Genomic DNA, 17,539 nt, shown 5'->3' on the forward strand with positions numbered 1-17,539 from the left:
ATTGGTCATTTCCGACAGATGTAACCGTTTATTCCTAATGCCCCTTAGGCAATCACTTCAAAAAATGGCTGACAAACATGTTGATAGTAACGGCAAACCAAAGAAAAAGTTCTGGAAGGCAGGTTATAGAAAATTACCACATTCTTAGCCAATCAGTAAAAAGAATACTGTGCAATAGTTTCACAAGCTTATTTGGACCAATCAGAATCACATAAAGTGATATGTTAACAATTTGCCATATCAAAACTATTAAAATGCACATACTACATGTAAAGTGTACCTACTATGTGATAAATTGAAGTTCCCAAACCCCATGGAGGTCAGTGGTTTGCTTGCTGGATCTCTCATTGCGACATAATCTTTATGGTTTGTATTTTCTGCAGCAATCATCTTCCACCATCAGCAGTACTGAGACTGACAACACATGATGTAGAAAAAATGTAAATTGCCTTTTCTTTGCAAAGCATGACCACATACCTGGATATTCCTTTGTATGCCACCTGTTTAGACTTTTTCAGATTGTATACTTCTGTGCCATCTGTTTGGACTTTTCAAACTGTAATTTCTGCCTTCAACATGTTTTTGTAATAACAATTGCTTGATCATGCACAGAAAACATGGGCAGATTAAATCATTTCAGGTACCATTGCAAATTTAGTATGGTTTTCTGACCAATTTTGTTGAATCTAATATGAAAACTAAGATCTGGACCAAATCTGGACAAGCAAATATCAAGACAGAACTACAATGACCATATTATAACTCATTCGGCTCCAATCCCGTCTGTAGGCGTGATCCGGTTTCTGCATTCATTGGCCGATCCCTCCTGTAGTTGTGAATTGTTTACTGCATTCAATGGCCACTCCCGTCTCCAGGCGTGATGAATGTGTGTTAGATACAATGTCTCTGATTGGTTAGAAATGGTTTATTCCAAGAACTAAACAACTATTAAACCAATCTGAAATGATTTTACTTTCATTTGTGGAAATTTGAATTGTTCAGAAGCAAAAGGCTAAAGTGTGAAAGTGGTTTAACTACACGTGTTCTGTTCATGAAAAATCATAAATTATGGCAGATGGAAGAGTGATTTTTGATGAGAGCAAAAATGTGGAGTTTCTCGGGTTTGAGCTTGAAATTATTGAGCAAGCTGAGGAAAGATATGTTCAGCAGTTGAATATTTTGTGAGATTTAGATTTGGACATAGAAGTTTCTGAGCCTGAATCGTCCGAAGATGATGATGCTGACAGTGATGATGACGGAGTTCTTGCGGATAAACGTTGCACATAAGTTTGTAAATACTGTATAAATAAGTTGTGAAAGACTTCTACAAATAGGGAAAAAATTACATCAATGTGTCGACAAATTCATTTGAAATAAATGGTGAAAATTTTGTGGATTTTGTTTGGATATAAGAAGAGAAATTAAGGTAAGAGTGAATGCATGTGCACGATGTTTTCAAACAGGTAAAAACTATGGGGCACAAGCAGCTAGACACAGCTTTGTGCTTCTGAGGCATATCAGCAGAGATACTGAAAACAGTGCTGGGGCCGAATGAGTTAATATTTTAGCTATTGTTCTGCAAGTGGATCACCAAAACAGTTGTAGCCATTTAAGTGCAGACAGCATCATTAAACATCAGAAAAGAATGATTGCTGTGGCGGAAAACATTAAGTGCAAAACATCCACAGCTTTGGCAAGACAAAAGCTGTACTTTAGTTAGCTTAGAAACATATTGCAAATAATGAATTTGGAGTCTTCTGAAGCTAAAGATTGTGGATGCCCATCTCTTGAGAAAAAAAAAAGGCATGTTCCCATCAAAACACAGCAGAAGAACTGGAAATCGCCCTCACCAAAGTTGTGATGGAACAACTTGATACTGGAAAAGTCCCTGTGCAGATGCAATCAATTATGAAGCAGTGAACATGACCATAGGCAAAACACTGATTGTCTAGCTACATCTGAGTCAAAATCTACAACCAAAAACTGCATTTTGGGGAGGAAATATAGTCTTTGATGGAAAAGCTGAAACAATTAAAAAGTTCATGAAGAAATGGCTGATAGACATGTTCCATTGGTCAAAGTTATCGGACTCTCATCAGATGGAGCAAGTGTAATCACAGAGACATACAAGAGTATGCATGAAGACAACCCTTTCCTCATACACTTTAACTGTGTGGCTCATCATGCAACATTTGCATCTAAAGATGCATCAAACACTGAACAAAAAGTTGCAGATTACAAAAACACAGCCAACCAAGTCTACAAGTTTTATCAGTATTCAGGAACAGGAAACCGGTATTTAATGGAACAGCATAATATAATGAGTGATGATGTAATCTTAAGCTGACTTGTTCTGAGAAATGTCTTACAAGAACTGCTGAATCTCTGAAAAAAACATGCCTTACAGTTGTTCTTGAGCTTGAAAATGAACACCAGCGACTGAACAATGCCAAAGGACTCATGCAAAATGGACAAACACTCTCCTTTATTGCAACGATAAACATACTTACTGATGCTGGGCTTTCATAGAGAGAATGAATCTAGTTTTTCAAAAAGAACCTGTCAATTAAAGTATTATAAAACCAATGGTTAGTTCGACAATACTTGAACTGGTCAATCTTGCATAGGACCTTGGTATATCAGAAGGCCAGTTCAGAGCTGCAATCAGAATTGACGGGAAATACAGGGACCTCAAAAAATTACTACACTGGAGTCTGTATTCGCTTTCACAAATGAATGAGAACAAAATTCATTCAGTCTCACTATTATATCTTTAAGCACAGTTTTCTGAAAGAGATGTAGGCACTGTTACAAATATCAGTGCTGTGTTGAAAGTTTCATTTTACGCAGATGGAGCTCCTGCATTGGATTACTACATCAATGATGCTCACATAGGATTATGGCATAAAGGCTGTTAAAACCTGTAGTACTTAACCCTGTTTTCAGTACAAATGAAAAATAAATTTCAGCAGATGAAAATGATCCTCTAGGGACATGGCAAACTGAACTCGCGATTCTTCATGTGAGACATTAATTCAAAGACTATTCTGACATTTTCAGTTTGAAAAACTTGCAGATATTATATTGGCTATTGGATTGGCTATTCTAGTAACCAGCATACGTGATGCACGTGGTTTCTGAATGAATGAAATTGAATGAAAACTGCTGGAAGAATGCATAACCAGACTAATGCTATGAGCATTGTAAAACTCATGACATTGTCATTCATGTGAACCTTTTGACTCGGAGCGTTATCCTCTTAAGATGCAAGTGTCTCCAGTTCCGCCCATCACTCACTTAAATCTCCCCGAAATACAAAATAATTTTTGAGAAATTCAATTTTTTTCCACACTTTGCTTCCACTTCAGTATATCTGTGGCAATAATGCCGGCGATGATATGAGTATGAACTAGCTTAAGCAGGGCAAGACAGTTTAGTTGCACATTTCAAGCAGCACAAAACAGCTGACATCCCTTCGATGCTCTCGACAGGGTCGGATGGATTTAGTGTTGAAGTTTGAAGACATGGATACTGTGTGGGATCAGAATTCAGAAAAGATTAATGACATTAATTGATTATGGCTGGATTTCTATTTGGGAGTCAAAGACATGTGGTGCAATGAAAGTTTGGCATTCTCATTGAAAATCCACCCTCAGCAAGACATTAATTGCTGATGGTTGGATTACGAAGGGAGTGCAAACAGCATAAAACAATTAACATTAATTTCATTCTCTCTGCAGAGTAGGTTCAGCTTTTGTGCTTAAAGTTGTTGAGATGAATTAGAGTCTATACTATCCACGATCAAGATGTTAATTGATTATCGCTGAAGTAATAAAAGGCCAAGTGGCATAAAACTTCTTTGGTTTGTCTTTGGTTGTTAGGGATGTTCCAGTAAAACATACATCTCCGCCTGGGATGACACTTCAAAAAAACTTCTGAAGGAGGTTGTGTTTCAAACTATTTTGATTCTGACAGCGGAAGGTTGGTTAGGAAAATCACATCTGTTGTGGGTTGTGTTAAAAAAATGTGGCCTTTTTTTCGAAATCACTGGTGGGGTTGTCAAAAGAAAAAAACGAATATATATTTAAAATCACATCTAACCCCTCCTATTGGTCTAATGTGAATAAAACGTTGGGCCAGAAAATGATGCCAGTACGAGCTGAGTGCACGTAATTTGTACAAATTCGCATACTTTTAAAGCAGTGATAAGTGTTCCACAAATTACGTCAACGTCGCAGATATAAAACATGTGCTTTGTGTAGTATGCAATTTTTATTAAACTTTTAACTTTAAAAAGAGCATTTCACAACGTAATTAGCGCTGCAAGTAGTGGTCTAGCAGCGCTTGATGCGACATCCAGATAGCTGGATACTTTGATTCAACATGAATGGCTGTTAAACTAAATTTTATTTGTTCATTGGGCCCTGGACCAAGCATTTTATGGTAGTTTTAACGTTATTTTCATCATGCAGTTTTACAAATGCGTGTTTCGAAAAAAGGCCACACAGGAAACCAAAATGGCTGAATCACAACAGGGTTTGTCTTCAGATGACGTTTTCAGTCGGCAAAAAATGGCTGGTGATAGCTATGATGACAATGAATTTCATGTATTTCAAAAAGTAGACTCACTCTGATGGACAAACAAGAGCTGTCAGTGTTATAAAGAATGTAGAAATTAAACTCAGTGGCAACCAGTAGTTCTTATAATTTGCAGTTTTCTGGGAAGGGACTGCAACTTTTGCTTGTGGGACTCCTATTTTTACCAAAATGGGAGTCTTGGACTCCTAGTTTTAAAATCCTTGCGAGACCTGTGAAAAACTTTTCTTTTTGGAACAGAGATATCCATGAGAGAATACCCATTGTGCCATACCCGTGAGATGTTGAAAATTGCACAACCATAAAGAACAGTAACTTGTTCAAGCTAGTACAATATGTATTTTATCTTGTCAACCTCTAAATTTCTGAATGTATTCTGCTTGGATTCCATGTTTCTGCACAAAACTCAAGAATTCAGGACTCAATGTACTAATTCGTTTCCCACTGAAAACCTGTGCAAACACCATGATATTAAGGTATTAAGGGAATGATCAATGACATATACAAATAATAATCCACCATGAAAATTTTTGATTTCACAGTATCAGAGACATACATGGCTGACATACAAACAAACAAAAGGACAAAAGATTGATTATAATGAATGAATACAAATAAAAATATGCAGTAGATTATATAATCTATAGGAATTCAGCAGATTGCCGCCAACCAACATTTAAATCGCTTCTGTCCCCAACCCAATATTAAAATTGCTTCTACTGCCCACTAACCCATAGCCAGAAATTATGTTATAAAAATATGCTTCTGTAGAGGGCAGTGTTTTTCGATTAAAACATATCTGATGGTGGATCATAAATTTTTTAAATTGCTTCTGTTGTGGGTTGGTTGAATTTGAAAATGCCTTCCCCCATGGGGAGGTGTGTGTATATGTTTTACTGGAACAGCCCTTAACAATTGTCGAAGCATCTAAATGTACATTTTCTCCTGATGATATAAAGTCAAAATCTAAGCAATTAAAATATTACATGAAATTCAGTGATGCTTTAAAACAGACATTTCAGTGGAGAAATCAAGATCAAAGGAAATGAATATACATTCTGCCATTCCTGTAAAGCTGAATTTCTGCTAAGATAGAAAGAATATTATGTGTCATGCAGAAACTCCCTCTCATGAAAACATATTAAACATAACAAATATGTCACCACTGAAATCCATGTTCACAGAATCTGCATCAAATGGGGATAAAGATATACATGCTGAGATGCTATTTGCCACCTTCACAGCCTTACATAATCTCGCTGTTTATAGTAGTATATAATTTTTCAGATCTAGTGAAAATAAGGTTAACGGACTTAGAAAATCGCAATAAAAGTTCTCATTCAAATGGAAGAATACTATGCAAATTGTGATCCAAGCTCTTAGACGTCATTGGGATAAGAAAGTCAAAGACGTGCTGCAATGAAAAGTTCCCCCTTTTGATGTTCAGACTAAAAAATTTCAAATCTCCTGATATGTCCTAAGTTGACTGCTCTATTCTGTCACTCGTATACATTGTTCAGTTCATTTTTATCAATTAACAAATACATATTCAACTGCATGTATAAGCATCGACAGGTAATCAGTGAATCTTGTACCTGAAAACTCACTGATATTCTCTTCCCAACCTGTGATATAAATGCTTGAATATTGAGTCATTTCATTGCTCTGAAGTTATTTCATTTGTTTACCATTTGCATCTTTATTTCTTCTTGTTCAAAGCAAATTAATAACAACATGTTCATACACTGCATGACTGGCTTGGCCTGGATTTTCTAGCTTTCTATTTTTATATGACTGTAAGTTGTGTGATCTATAAACCATTCTGAATTTGAAGATTTTCACTCCCACCAAGTCACTAAAACAAAACATTTATGAGATGTATGTAAACACCATAACGATTCACTTTATAAGAACGACAGTTGTCATGTGAGGATTAAGTTTGCAATGGACAGTGAAAATTTTATATTGGACTACACTACTGTCACAATGCTGACTTGTGATGTCACTTATCAATACAGCTCCTGTAAAGGTCAGAAACTCATTAACTTGATCTTTTTTTTCTAAATAATTGTTCACAATATAACTTTCTACTTTTTGCAACCAATAAACCTGTTTGACAAGACTGGTTGATCGTGTTTGTACCAGTAAAATTTGGTCTTGTATCAACTTTTCCCATCATTGTTTGTACAAGGTACTGGTAAGTGCACAACCACAGCAGAAATGCTGTTTGCAGATGTTCCATTTGCAGATGTTTGTTTGAGCTGTTCCATTTACATACATGTTACCTATGGATGGCACTTTTAAATATATGCCAGTGTACTCTTATTAAACAAAGTTCTAAGAAAATGATACAAAATTCTAAACTGCATCTATGGGTAAATACTCTGCACTAAAAGTATCTTTCCTATGTCACAAGTATGTTTTGCTGGAACAATGTTAACCATTTTTCATAAAAAATGTTTTACCAGAAAGTTTGATTTTAAGGTTTGCTTTAATTGGGGATATGCATATCGTATAAAATGTTCAATAGTTTTGTATGAAATCAGAATTCATCAACATTAATGCATTACTGTGATATGATGTTATCTCCCTTTAAGATTTCAAACTTGTATATCTCCCAAAAAAATCTTTAATCGATTTTTATTAAACTTTTACTGTACATTTTGTCGAGGTTTTTGACACCAGTTTTACTTTGATATAGTGAGTCAGCGAAAATAGTCAAAGTCACACTAATTCAAATATGACACTGTGTGGTAAGAAACATCCACTTGATGTAATTACTCAAAGGGCATGTGCCATCTTTCACATTAGGAGCATAAAATATACCCTATCTTTGTTGGTTTTTGCACACCTTTGTAATCAAGTGGTAAAGTCATTTCTTACACGATCTTGTAGTACATTTTCAAAACAGTATGTGGTAAAATCTGTGACTTTACCTTTTCATAGAGTAAAATAGAGTTATCTAAACTGGGAAATGTTTTAAATAACTTGCATAAAGACATGATATCCAATATGGCTATGTATCTCATAATTAAAAAACAACTCAACCTTTATTGTATTATAGAATTAAAGCATGTCTTACCTCCTGAGATACAGTGTGAGCAAAAGTCAATGACATCTGGTATATAGTCAGTGTCACACAGTCCACACAGCAACAAATTACTGAGAACCTCCAGAACAGTCTGAAAATAGTATTAGTAATCAATTATTGACTTTTGATGAGAACAATGTATCATTTTATGGACCTCTGACGAGATCCATATATCATTTTATGGACCTCTGACGAGATCCATGTATCATTTGATGTACCTCTGATGAGATCCATATATCATTTTATGGACCTCTGATGAGATCCATATATCATTTTATATAATTTTTGCATCTATTTAGAGGTTATTATATTGCTATTTTCATATAAGCTATTAAACAAAAATCTATATAACATTTTGTATTCTTTTCATACTGTACTTGCACCTATTCAGAAATAGAATTCTTCCCACTCTCTTTCTCTCTCTCCCAAACACTTGTATGACAAAAATACAATGTTAAGATTGATAATCAACTGTTGTTTTTTTTAAACAAAAGACTATAAATAAGTAAAATACCTTCTTTTGCACTTCTCAAAACTGGAGACCAGCTTTTCAAATTTTCAAGGCATACCTTAATAAGGAGCACGGCAAGGTCTTTTGAAACTGTACTCTCTGTCTGTCTTTTTTGTCCCACAACTTCAGCTTCAACCTTTGACGTGAGAACTGGGAGTACAGAGTGGTCCAGCCATGTATATAATTCTTCAAGATGTGGTTTGATGTTGTGATCTGTTTTGCTCTAAAAAATAGAAAGGTGATGATGCAGCCCTAAAATGATTAGTTGCATTTATATTTGGTAAATTATTACAATCTTAAGAAGTATCACATTTTTGTTGCAATAAAGGGTTGACATAAAACAGGCATGCACAACTTCCGCCAGAAAGTGATTTTTAAAGCCATAACTTAGGACATAAACGTAACTATATAAAACCGGTTCTGAAGGTTGCAAATGCCTGACAAAGAATATAAATCACCACAAAAATATCTACATTCTCCAATAATTATTATTATTTCTGAATTAGAGTAACAGCAGCTGCATTTGTCAATGTCAAATTTACCAATACAGCCGACTCATGCCGCACACCTGTCAAGCAAAATCCGGTGCAGAGCTGGATTCAACTAGCCCACCATTGATCACAAGTGAAATTTACAATGTTTTAAATAATTTAAGAATGTACGCGTATGTAAATAAGTTGCTGTTGCCAAATGTGAACACAAAGTCCACTTTATGTCATTCTGACTGGAATATAGGAACACAGGAACATAACATAGATCATCTTTGCAACAGGAGGGGACTCTCAATGTAGTTTATTCATTTTTGCTACTTTTGAAATTATATGTTAGATAAAGGGTGCACTATTACTGCCATCATAAGTACACGGCTTTGCCTTGGCACAACCGATACAATAGCTACTATCAATCTGAATTGATACTATCACCATTATCTAATGTAGAAATAGCTACGAATAAGCAAAAATTAGGGACATAAGGGTAAAATGTGTGATTCTATTGAAAACTCTCTGACGCTTAGAACAGGAAATAAAAATTCCACAAGGAAGCCAGAAGAATGATAACATCTATACAAAACATGTCGTCCACATGCAGTTATATAATACTATTTACAGTACATAGCTCTATGCATTATTTTAATTGTCCTCCAAACTGGTACTGGCTCTTTTCAAGTTTGCTAAAAGATCCTTTTCCAAAATCGTGTCCATACAGCAAAGGCTGGCTGCCCATTTATCACACCACACGGCTCCATTCTCAGCTCTCTCAATTTTTTGGATGGATTTTTGTATCTTTAAAACATGAAGGACATTTTTTTTTCTCTATAATGATGAATTTATTTAAATTTGATTCCATATAGCCTTTAGGATGGGTTTACAATCACTGGCTGACATTTTGATGTCAAGGCACACATGAAAGGCTTAGAGAAACACTGAATATATAGTTCGCAAGTGAACACAAACGTTGCAGAAAGCTAATTAAAAAAAAATGAAAAACAAAGTACATCATGAAGAAAACACAATCAAGTGAAATCAAGCATTCTGAATAATGGCATGAAATTGATCATATGATAGGAATTACCAGAAAAGACTGAGAAGGAACGAAACAAACTGTTCTGAATGGCATGTTATAGGACAGAAACTGGTCTTATGTCGCAAATTACCATGCAGACAGGAAAGTCCCAAAAACACTCTAGTTGTATTGCCAGAAACTGATGTTACAAATTCAAAGAAAAGAATAGAAGGGACCAAAAATACTCACATATGGCTCTAACTTGCAACAAATTTTTCTTTTGGTTTATTTTTTATATATACAAAAAATCATGATTTTTGTATACAGTAGCACAATTTGTGAACAGGCTTGGCAACTCTGGACATTTAAGTCAAATTCAGGACAATAGACATCTCTGTAGAAGGCATGTACAGACATTATTTATGTGCCATGTTTACAGAAATAATGGGTGATACCAGGCACATTTCTAGCATGATTGAGAATAGTGCCTTGAACCATCATTAGAAGAGGGAGAAGTCAGACACATAAGAACAAAACTGTCAGACCAAATTGATAAAATTTATAAATCTGCATGATTCTGAAATAATCTTCATTGAGATAAAGATAAAAATTGATAAAATTTATAAATCTGCATGATTCTGAAATAATCTTCATTGAGATAAAGATGGCTCTCGAGGTGAAGAAATGTGAGACAATATATCATAATTACCTTAGAGTGAAGAAGAATCAACAACTTGCAGCGAATATTGAAAGTTTTAGTCAACAACTCGTCATCTGCAAGGGGATTTTCTATTGCTTGTCCCTCTAACCTCTTTGTAAGCAAGTCCTGTCAAAAATTAGACTATGTTAAACTCAGTGTTATAAATCAAGATAAGAATCCATTTGAATAAAATGAATACATTTAGTTTTGAGGTTAAAATGTTTTTGCACTCTACAAAAAAAAAGAGAGTATTCTCAGAGAAACATAATTTACCTAAAAATTTGCCATCTCCTTCAAATACATTCCCCAATTACATTACAGCAGAAGAATTGGTAATAGGAGGAGGGAACTGCTTATTTGATGGTTTGCAGGTAGAAGACCTACTGTTTTCATAAAAGAGGCAATATTGTTGGGTATCTAAATTTGCAGTTTGTTGCAACCAAGAAATCAATGAAAACTGGTACCATATGAATAATAATAATGATTTCATGATATGATGTACAGTAAAACAACATTAATCTCATTCCACTAAATATTCTACATCACAGCTATTCCCTTTAAAGATACATGACAATCAGGCAAGGCGTTTTGGGGGGTTAAATTATATACCAGCGTACTCTGATTACTCAGACGTTCATTGGAAAATAATACAAAATTTTAAACTGCATCAATGGAGTTACTCCACACTAAAGTGTTTTCCTTGGTAGCAAATATTTTACTGGAACAGCCCACACCTGTTTACCCTGATATGAGTCAGTAATCTGGCAATGTCCTGTCCATAATTTTAGCAACCAGTTTGTAGGTTATAGCATGAACATGGCTGTTTCTGCTTTAGCTGATCCTGAGGTTCCCCACTCCATTTCTACACCTACCATAGTTTGCAAGAATTGGTTGCTGCAAGTTCACAACCTCGGTGCATATATTCATTTCAAACAGGACCTTTTAATCTGTTACAGAAAGTGAACATATATCCCATTCTTTTATTTTACTTGCCATCAACTCATGCACAACACAAAACTTGCAGGCTTGACCCCACTCCTAATCCTACAAATGTCTAAATACAGTACAATAAAGCATTCTCAAGCATTTCAAAGCTACTTCAGAGATTGAATTCAAGACCCTAACAAACACAAAGAAGTCATGCTGTTTCTTTGTGGAAAAAGATTTTATCGAAAAAATCTGGAACCATAGCCCTTATTATTACAAAATCTTCTATAGACACTATACTCAGTCACAGCTGTCTTCTACACAGCTTCTTTCGCACACACTAGCAGGAACATGCCACAGTGGGAAAAAGGAATATTTCAGTAAATCATTTTTCCCTGAGAATACTCACCCAATTACATTAATTTCAGAATATTACCCTGCTACTTCGCGAATCCAACCCTACTAAAAGATGAAAAACATCTTTTCTGGGTATATATATATATATATATATATATATATATATATATATGCATACACACACACACAGGGAAATAGCTCTTGCTAAGTCCCCCCCCCCGCCACCCCGCCATCAACAGGTGTCACCAGTTTTTAGCTGAGCAATATATTAACAAGGATGCTAACATGGTGGGGGTGGGGGTGGGAAAGTTTTTAAGTAATATAATTGGGTAAGTATTCTCAGAGAAACATAATTTACCTAAAAATTTGCCATCTCCTTCAAATACATTCCCCAATCATATTATAGTAGGAGAATTGGTAGGATAGAATGCTCAGCATCTGACCTTTACCTTGGATATCTTTCTAGGAAATGACGGCTGGATTCCCCAGGTGAACTATAACCCATTCTCCTAATTACATAAGCAATACAGACTAGGGTAACTTGATGTGTAACCCTTTCTACATCATCATCCTCTAGTGCCACTCATGTGACTGTAGCCAATGGTTGCAGAGGTGAACTTTCAGTCAGGGGAGGGACGCAGCATCAGCCCACAAGACTCACAATACAGGCTGACTTGGGATATATGCTAAGGACATCAACACTTTCCATCATTGACTTACTCCACTGTTCCTACCTTTTAGCTGCCTTCTGGACCACTAAATCCCAGACTTCCTCTGACCATGTCTTGCATATGCTGCATGACACCAATGATGTACCTTTTGTACATACAATACAGGTGTCATGGATGTCCTTCCTAGCTTTGAACTTTGCACTTTATGCAATAGGAAGAGTGGAAACATGAGAATAGTGTCGTGTTCAATCAATCAATCCTCTCCGTGCCGTCTGGTGCTTGAGGCGACAGCAAGGGAGCACCATTTTGGTCTGTCGGGTGCTTTTATGGGGGCGGTCTGCAGGGTGAGGCCTCTGGTCTTCAGTTCTCGCTCCACGGTTCGGCGCCAGGTCTCTTTGGGTCTGCCACGGTTCCTTTTCCCCTGTGGAGTCCATCTCAGTGCCACCCTTGGTAGTGAGTCAGGGGGCATTCTGCAGACGTGGCCGAGCCATCTCCATCGACGAGTTGCAATGGTCTCAGCGATGGTGCTTGCGCCTGCTCTGTGCCGGAGTTCCTTGTTTGAGATCATGTTTGGCCAGAAGATCCTCATGATCCGTCGCAGGCACTTGGTCTGGAAGACTTTGAGCTTGCATTCTATGTTAGCAGTGGTCTTCCAACACTCTGACCGGTACAAAAGGACGCTCAGCACGTTGCTCTTGAAGATACGGATCTTCATGTGGGCGCTGAGGTTTGTTGTCCTCCAGATGGGCATCAGCATTGCGAAGGCCTGGTTGGAATTGCTGATTCTTGTGGTGACTTCCCTTGTGCAATCTCCATCTGTGGTGACCTTGCTGCCCAGGTATGTGAATTCGTCTACTTCTTGCAGAGGCTGGTCGTTGATGGTGACTGGGTCGCCCACTCTAGTGTTCTTCCTCAAGACTTGTGTCTTCCCTATGTTGACTCGAAGACCTATGGTGCTTGCTGTCTGTACCAACTGTTGTGTCTTCTGTTGGATATCTTGGTGTCTGCTTGCCAGCAACCCGATGTCATCGGCATAATCCAGGTCATCCAGCATTGAGGTCAGCGTCCACTGTATTCCTTGCCTCCTGCCCTCTATGGTGCGGCGCATGATCCAGTCAATGGCCAGTGAGAAGAGGATCGGCGAGAGAATGCATCCTTGCTTCACTCCGGTTTCCACCTTGAATGGTTCAGTGAGTAGGTTGTTGTGGATGACTCTGCACTCAAAGTTCTCATACAGGGACCTGATGACGTTGACAAGTTTCTGAGGGATGCCGTAGTGTTGTAGGATCTTCCACAGAGAAGCTCTGTGCAGGCTGTCGAAGGCCTTCTCAAAGTCCACAAAGACCACATAAAGGGATCCATTCCACTCATGGGACTGCTCAAGGATCTGTCTCAGAGCAAAGATGTGGTCAATGCAGGATTTGCCCTTCCTAAAGCCTGCCTGTTCCTGGCGTAGGATGCCGTCCACAGCTGTTGTGATGCGTTGAAGAATGATGTGACTGAAAATCTTACTGGAGATGGATAGTAAGGTGATTCCTCGCCAGTTGTTGCAGTTCCCCAGATCTCCTTTCTTGGGAAGTTTGACGATGATTCCTGTTTTCCAGTTATTCGGTGCTTCTTCACTATCCCAGATCTTTTGGAGACTCTGGCAAAGAAACTGCGGTGTCTTTGTGTCTTCTGCCTTCAGCATCTCGGGACATACTCCATCATCGCCAGGTGCCTTCCCATTCTTCAGCTTGTGGATGGCCTGCTTGACCTCCTCAACAGTGATGTCGTTGCAGTTGATGTCAAGGTCTTCCTCTGCTTTAGGAATGTCAGCGAGTACTGGTGGGTCTGGGTGATTCAGTATGGACTCGAAGCGTTGCTTCCATCTCTTCAGCTTCTCCTCCACTGTGACATGAGTTCCATCTTCATCTCTCACTGGAAGGTCGTGGTGCTGATCGTAGTCGCCCTTCAGCTTCTTGGTGTTCTGGTACACCGTCTTCATGTCTTTCTGCTCTGCTGCTGCCTCCGCCTCCTTTGCCAGTCTCTCTGTGTATTCTCTCCTGTCTCTCCTTGCTGATTTCTTCACCTCCTTGTCTTTTCCTCTATACTCCTTCAAAATTCTCTCTTTCAGTCTTGGCGACTTGGAGTCCAAAAGTCTCTTCTTAATCTGTCTTCTCTCCTCTATGCGAGTCCACGTCTCTCCTGATATCCACTCTGTCTTCTTACTATTCATATAACCTAAAACTACTTCTCCTGCTTCCTTCATTACTCTGTTGAAATTGTCTATGGTCAGCGCTGCCTCATCTTCTAGAACACTAAACCTATTCCTTAGGGCCAGCCTAAACTCTTCCTTCACTTTTGGATCTTTCAGCTTGGCCACATCAAAGCGCCGATTCCTGGAGAACCCTATCCTAACTTTCCTAAGCTTCAAAGTCACCTTGGCCACCAAAAGACTATGGTCGCTGCCGATGTCAGTGTGCTGCATCACTCGCACATCCTGCAGAGAGTGTTTCCATCGGCCGTTGATGATGATGTGGTCGATCTGGTTCTGAGTTCTGCCATCTGGTGACGTCCATGTGAGCTTGTGGATATCCTTGTGCTCGAACAGGGTCCCTCCTATGACCAAGTCATTCTCTTCACAAAAGTTGACTAGTCTTTCCCCGTTGTCGGTCATCACACCTACTCCATGGCGCCCCATGGTCCTCTCTCTGTCTTTATTGTCGCAGCCGACCCTAGCGTTGAAGTCGCCAAGTACCAACAGCACGTCATGTCGATGGACGTCCTTTAAAACGGCTTGAAGAGCGTCGTAGAAGGTGTCTTTATCCTCTTCTTCCGCATCGTCTATTGGTGCATAGGCCACAACAACAGACAGCTTGGCGTACTTGGAGTTCATCCTGATGTACAGCAGGCGCTCATTCACTGGCTTCCACTGTAGAACGGTATTGGTCTTGTTCTTGCTGATAATGATGGCGACCCCCTCCCGGTGGTCATTGTCCTTCCTTCCGGACCAGATGATGACTTCTCCGGAGTTCAACTTCTACTTGCCGGCACCAGTCCATCGTGCTTCTGTTACACCCATGAGGGTCAAGTTGTAGTGATTCAATTCGCTCACTGCTTGTGCCAGTTTTCCAGTCTGGTTGAGCGTTTGCACGTTCCAGCATCTAACTCTGATCCATGCTTTTGGCATCAGAAGTTCTGCTATCAGGATGGGGACTTCCTTGCGGTTTTGTTCTCCATCCGTCATAGAGCCAGTTGCCTGGTCTGCTTCGCTTCCAGCGCCGGTTGTCGTTTGTTCCCTTGTTGTCGTTTCCGTAGCAAGAGTTGTTTTAACGGGGTGGGGTTGCTAGCCCCATGCCCAACCCTCCTGTGTCGTGTTAGATACCTATAATATATGCTTGAAATCATGCATTATGCCTTTAGTTAACATTTTCTATCAAAACAACACCGAATAAGAAAACCGAGAATAAATCATCAATGCAGCACATTATAAAATCTCTAATACTATGTCTGTTACTAAGCAAAAATAGTCAAAGCTGTGCTAACTTGTAAATGACAACATGAGATCAAAGATAGCATGGTGTAATGTGGTCTTAAATAGACAAGTCCAAACAAGTGACAAAATCACTCAAATTTGGCAGAAATTTAAAAATAATGCAAACAACCTGCATCAGAATGATTGTTTCACACAATAAATCCAAGAGGAACATTGGATGGTTCGATCTGAAACACAAAATTGGCTTGGATTGTCAGCAGTTAATTGTGCAATGTTATACAGCAGCAAACCTAAAAACTAGCAACACCTGGCAGTGGCACAAGAAGGTAATGGGCAAGAGTTATTGCCCTTTGTCTACATGAGATAGACATAAAGCGACATATTTCATCTTTCAGCAGGGCTGGATTCATGGGGTAGCATGCTAAATATTCCTAATGTAATGTGATTGGGGAACGTATCTGAATAAGAAATCTCCATTATTTCAAGCAAAGCAAGTCAGAAAATACATGAATTAAGAAGCAGTCAGTCAGATGTGATCACTATTTTTTGACTTCATCTATTTCATATTAATTTTTATCTTAAGATAGAGAATGTATTTCCACCATCTCAATGAACCTTACTAACTACCTCATCTCTTCACCTATGCCTTGTATCACATCTCTTCACCTATGCCTAGTACCTCATCTCTTCACCTATGCCTAGTACCTCATCTCTTCACCTATGCCTAGTACCACATCTCTTCACCTATGCCTAGTACCTCATCTCTTCACCTATGCCTAGTACCTCATCTCTTTCCATTTGACTAAAAGGGTGCTGCAGTAGGTCAGCATTATACACATATTCAAAGGGTCAAGGGTTTGATACCTGTTCAAGCCAGCACAGGTCAGCTACCTCAGTGTGTCGATAGGAATAGAACTTAGCTATCATTTTCTTGGCATGATATGGCCAAAAAGTACTGAAAGTGCCATTCAAAACCAACCAACCTATGGCCAAATTTATGAGTAAAATTCAAGATTCCTTTTCTTTGATTTAATGCAGTATGGCTCAGAAATTTCTTTAATTGCTACATTAGAAAAGTTCACCTGCAAATTTCTTTAATTACTACATTAGAAAAGTATGTGTGTGTGTGTGTGTGTGTTTTGGATTTTTACTGTAGCTTTAACAATTTTTCAGTCATATCGCTACGATGTCTGCAGATTGGCAGTTTATAGTGAAGTCTAGCACTGGGGCATCATGCCACGGACATGCAGCATGATGTCCCACCCAGTCACATTGTCCTGACACCAGGCCGACCTGTCCTAACATTAACCTCTTAATGCTGAGTGCCAAGTGAGGCAGCTGTTAGTACATTAGAAAAGAGTACATATGCCAATTTCTTTAACTGCTACCTTAGATAAAGAGTATATATGCTAGGCTAAGAGCAAATTTTGAAATTATCAATAATTATCAATAATCGTGTGTTTTGGCATGAACCCATTTCATTCATTTCAACCTGTGGCACGTCAAGAGGTTGTATGTGACACGCGAAGGGCAACCAAAAATCTCAATTTTATCAGTGTTACACTCTTACTGGTGGCACACGCTCGTTTATTTTGTAATTAATCCCCAAAATGTGGCAGGCTATGTAAAACAGGTTGCCAACCCCTGGCGTAGACCAAATGAAATTTGTTTATTTAACATGTTAGAACTGAACTAACTTTAAAAG

General features: G+C 38.4%; 1 protein-coding gene across 1 annotated transcript in view; it reads right to left on the minus strand.

Moving 5' to 3' along the window:
- LOC149791606 (condensin-2 complex subunit G2-like) overlaps window positions 1-17,539 on the minus strand; it is a 169,280-nt gene that overhangs the window by 52,492 nt on the left and 99,249 nt on the right. The window contains exons 22-24 of the mRNA XM_089970158.1: window positions 10,411-10,527; window positions 8,257-8,421; window positions 7,679-7,778 (exon numbers count right to left, since the gene is read on the minus strand). Coding sequence (XP_089826284.1) covers window positions 7,679-7,778; window positions 8,257-8,421; window positions 10,411-10,527 — 382 coding nt within the window. The remainder of the gene's footprint in view (window positions 1-7,678; window positions 7,779-8,256; window positions 8,422-10,410; window positions 10,528-17,539) is intronic.

Source organism: Sinohyriopsis cumingii, chromosome 9, assembly GCF_028554795.1.
Source record: "Sinohyriopsis cumingii isolate HCF-2022 chromosome 9, ASM2855479v2, whole genome shotgun sequence".
Lineage (NCBI taxonomy): Eukaryota > Metazoa > Mollusca > Bivalvia > Unionida > Unionidae > Sinohyriopsis > Sinohyriopsis cumingii.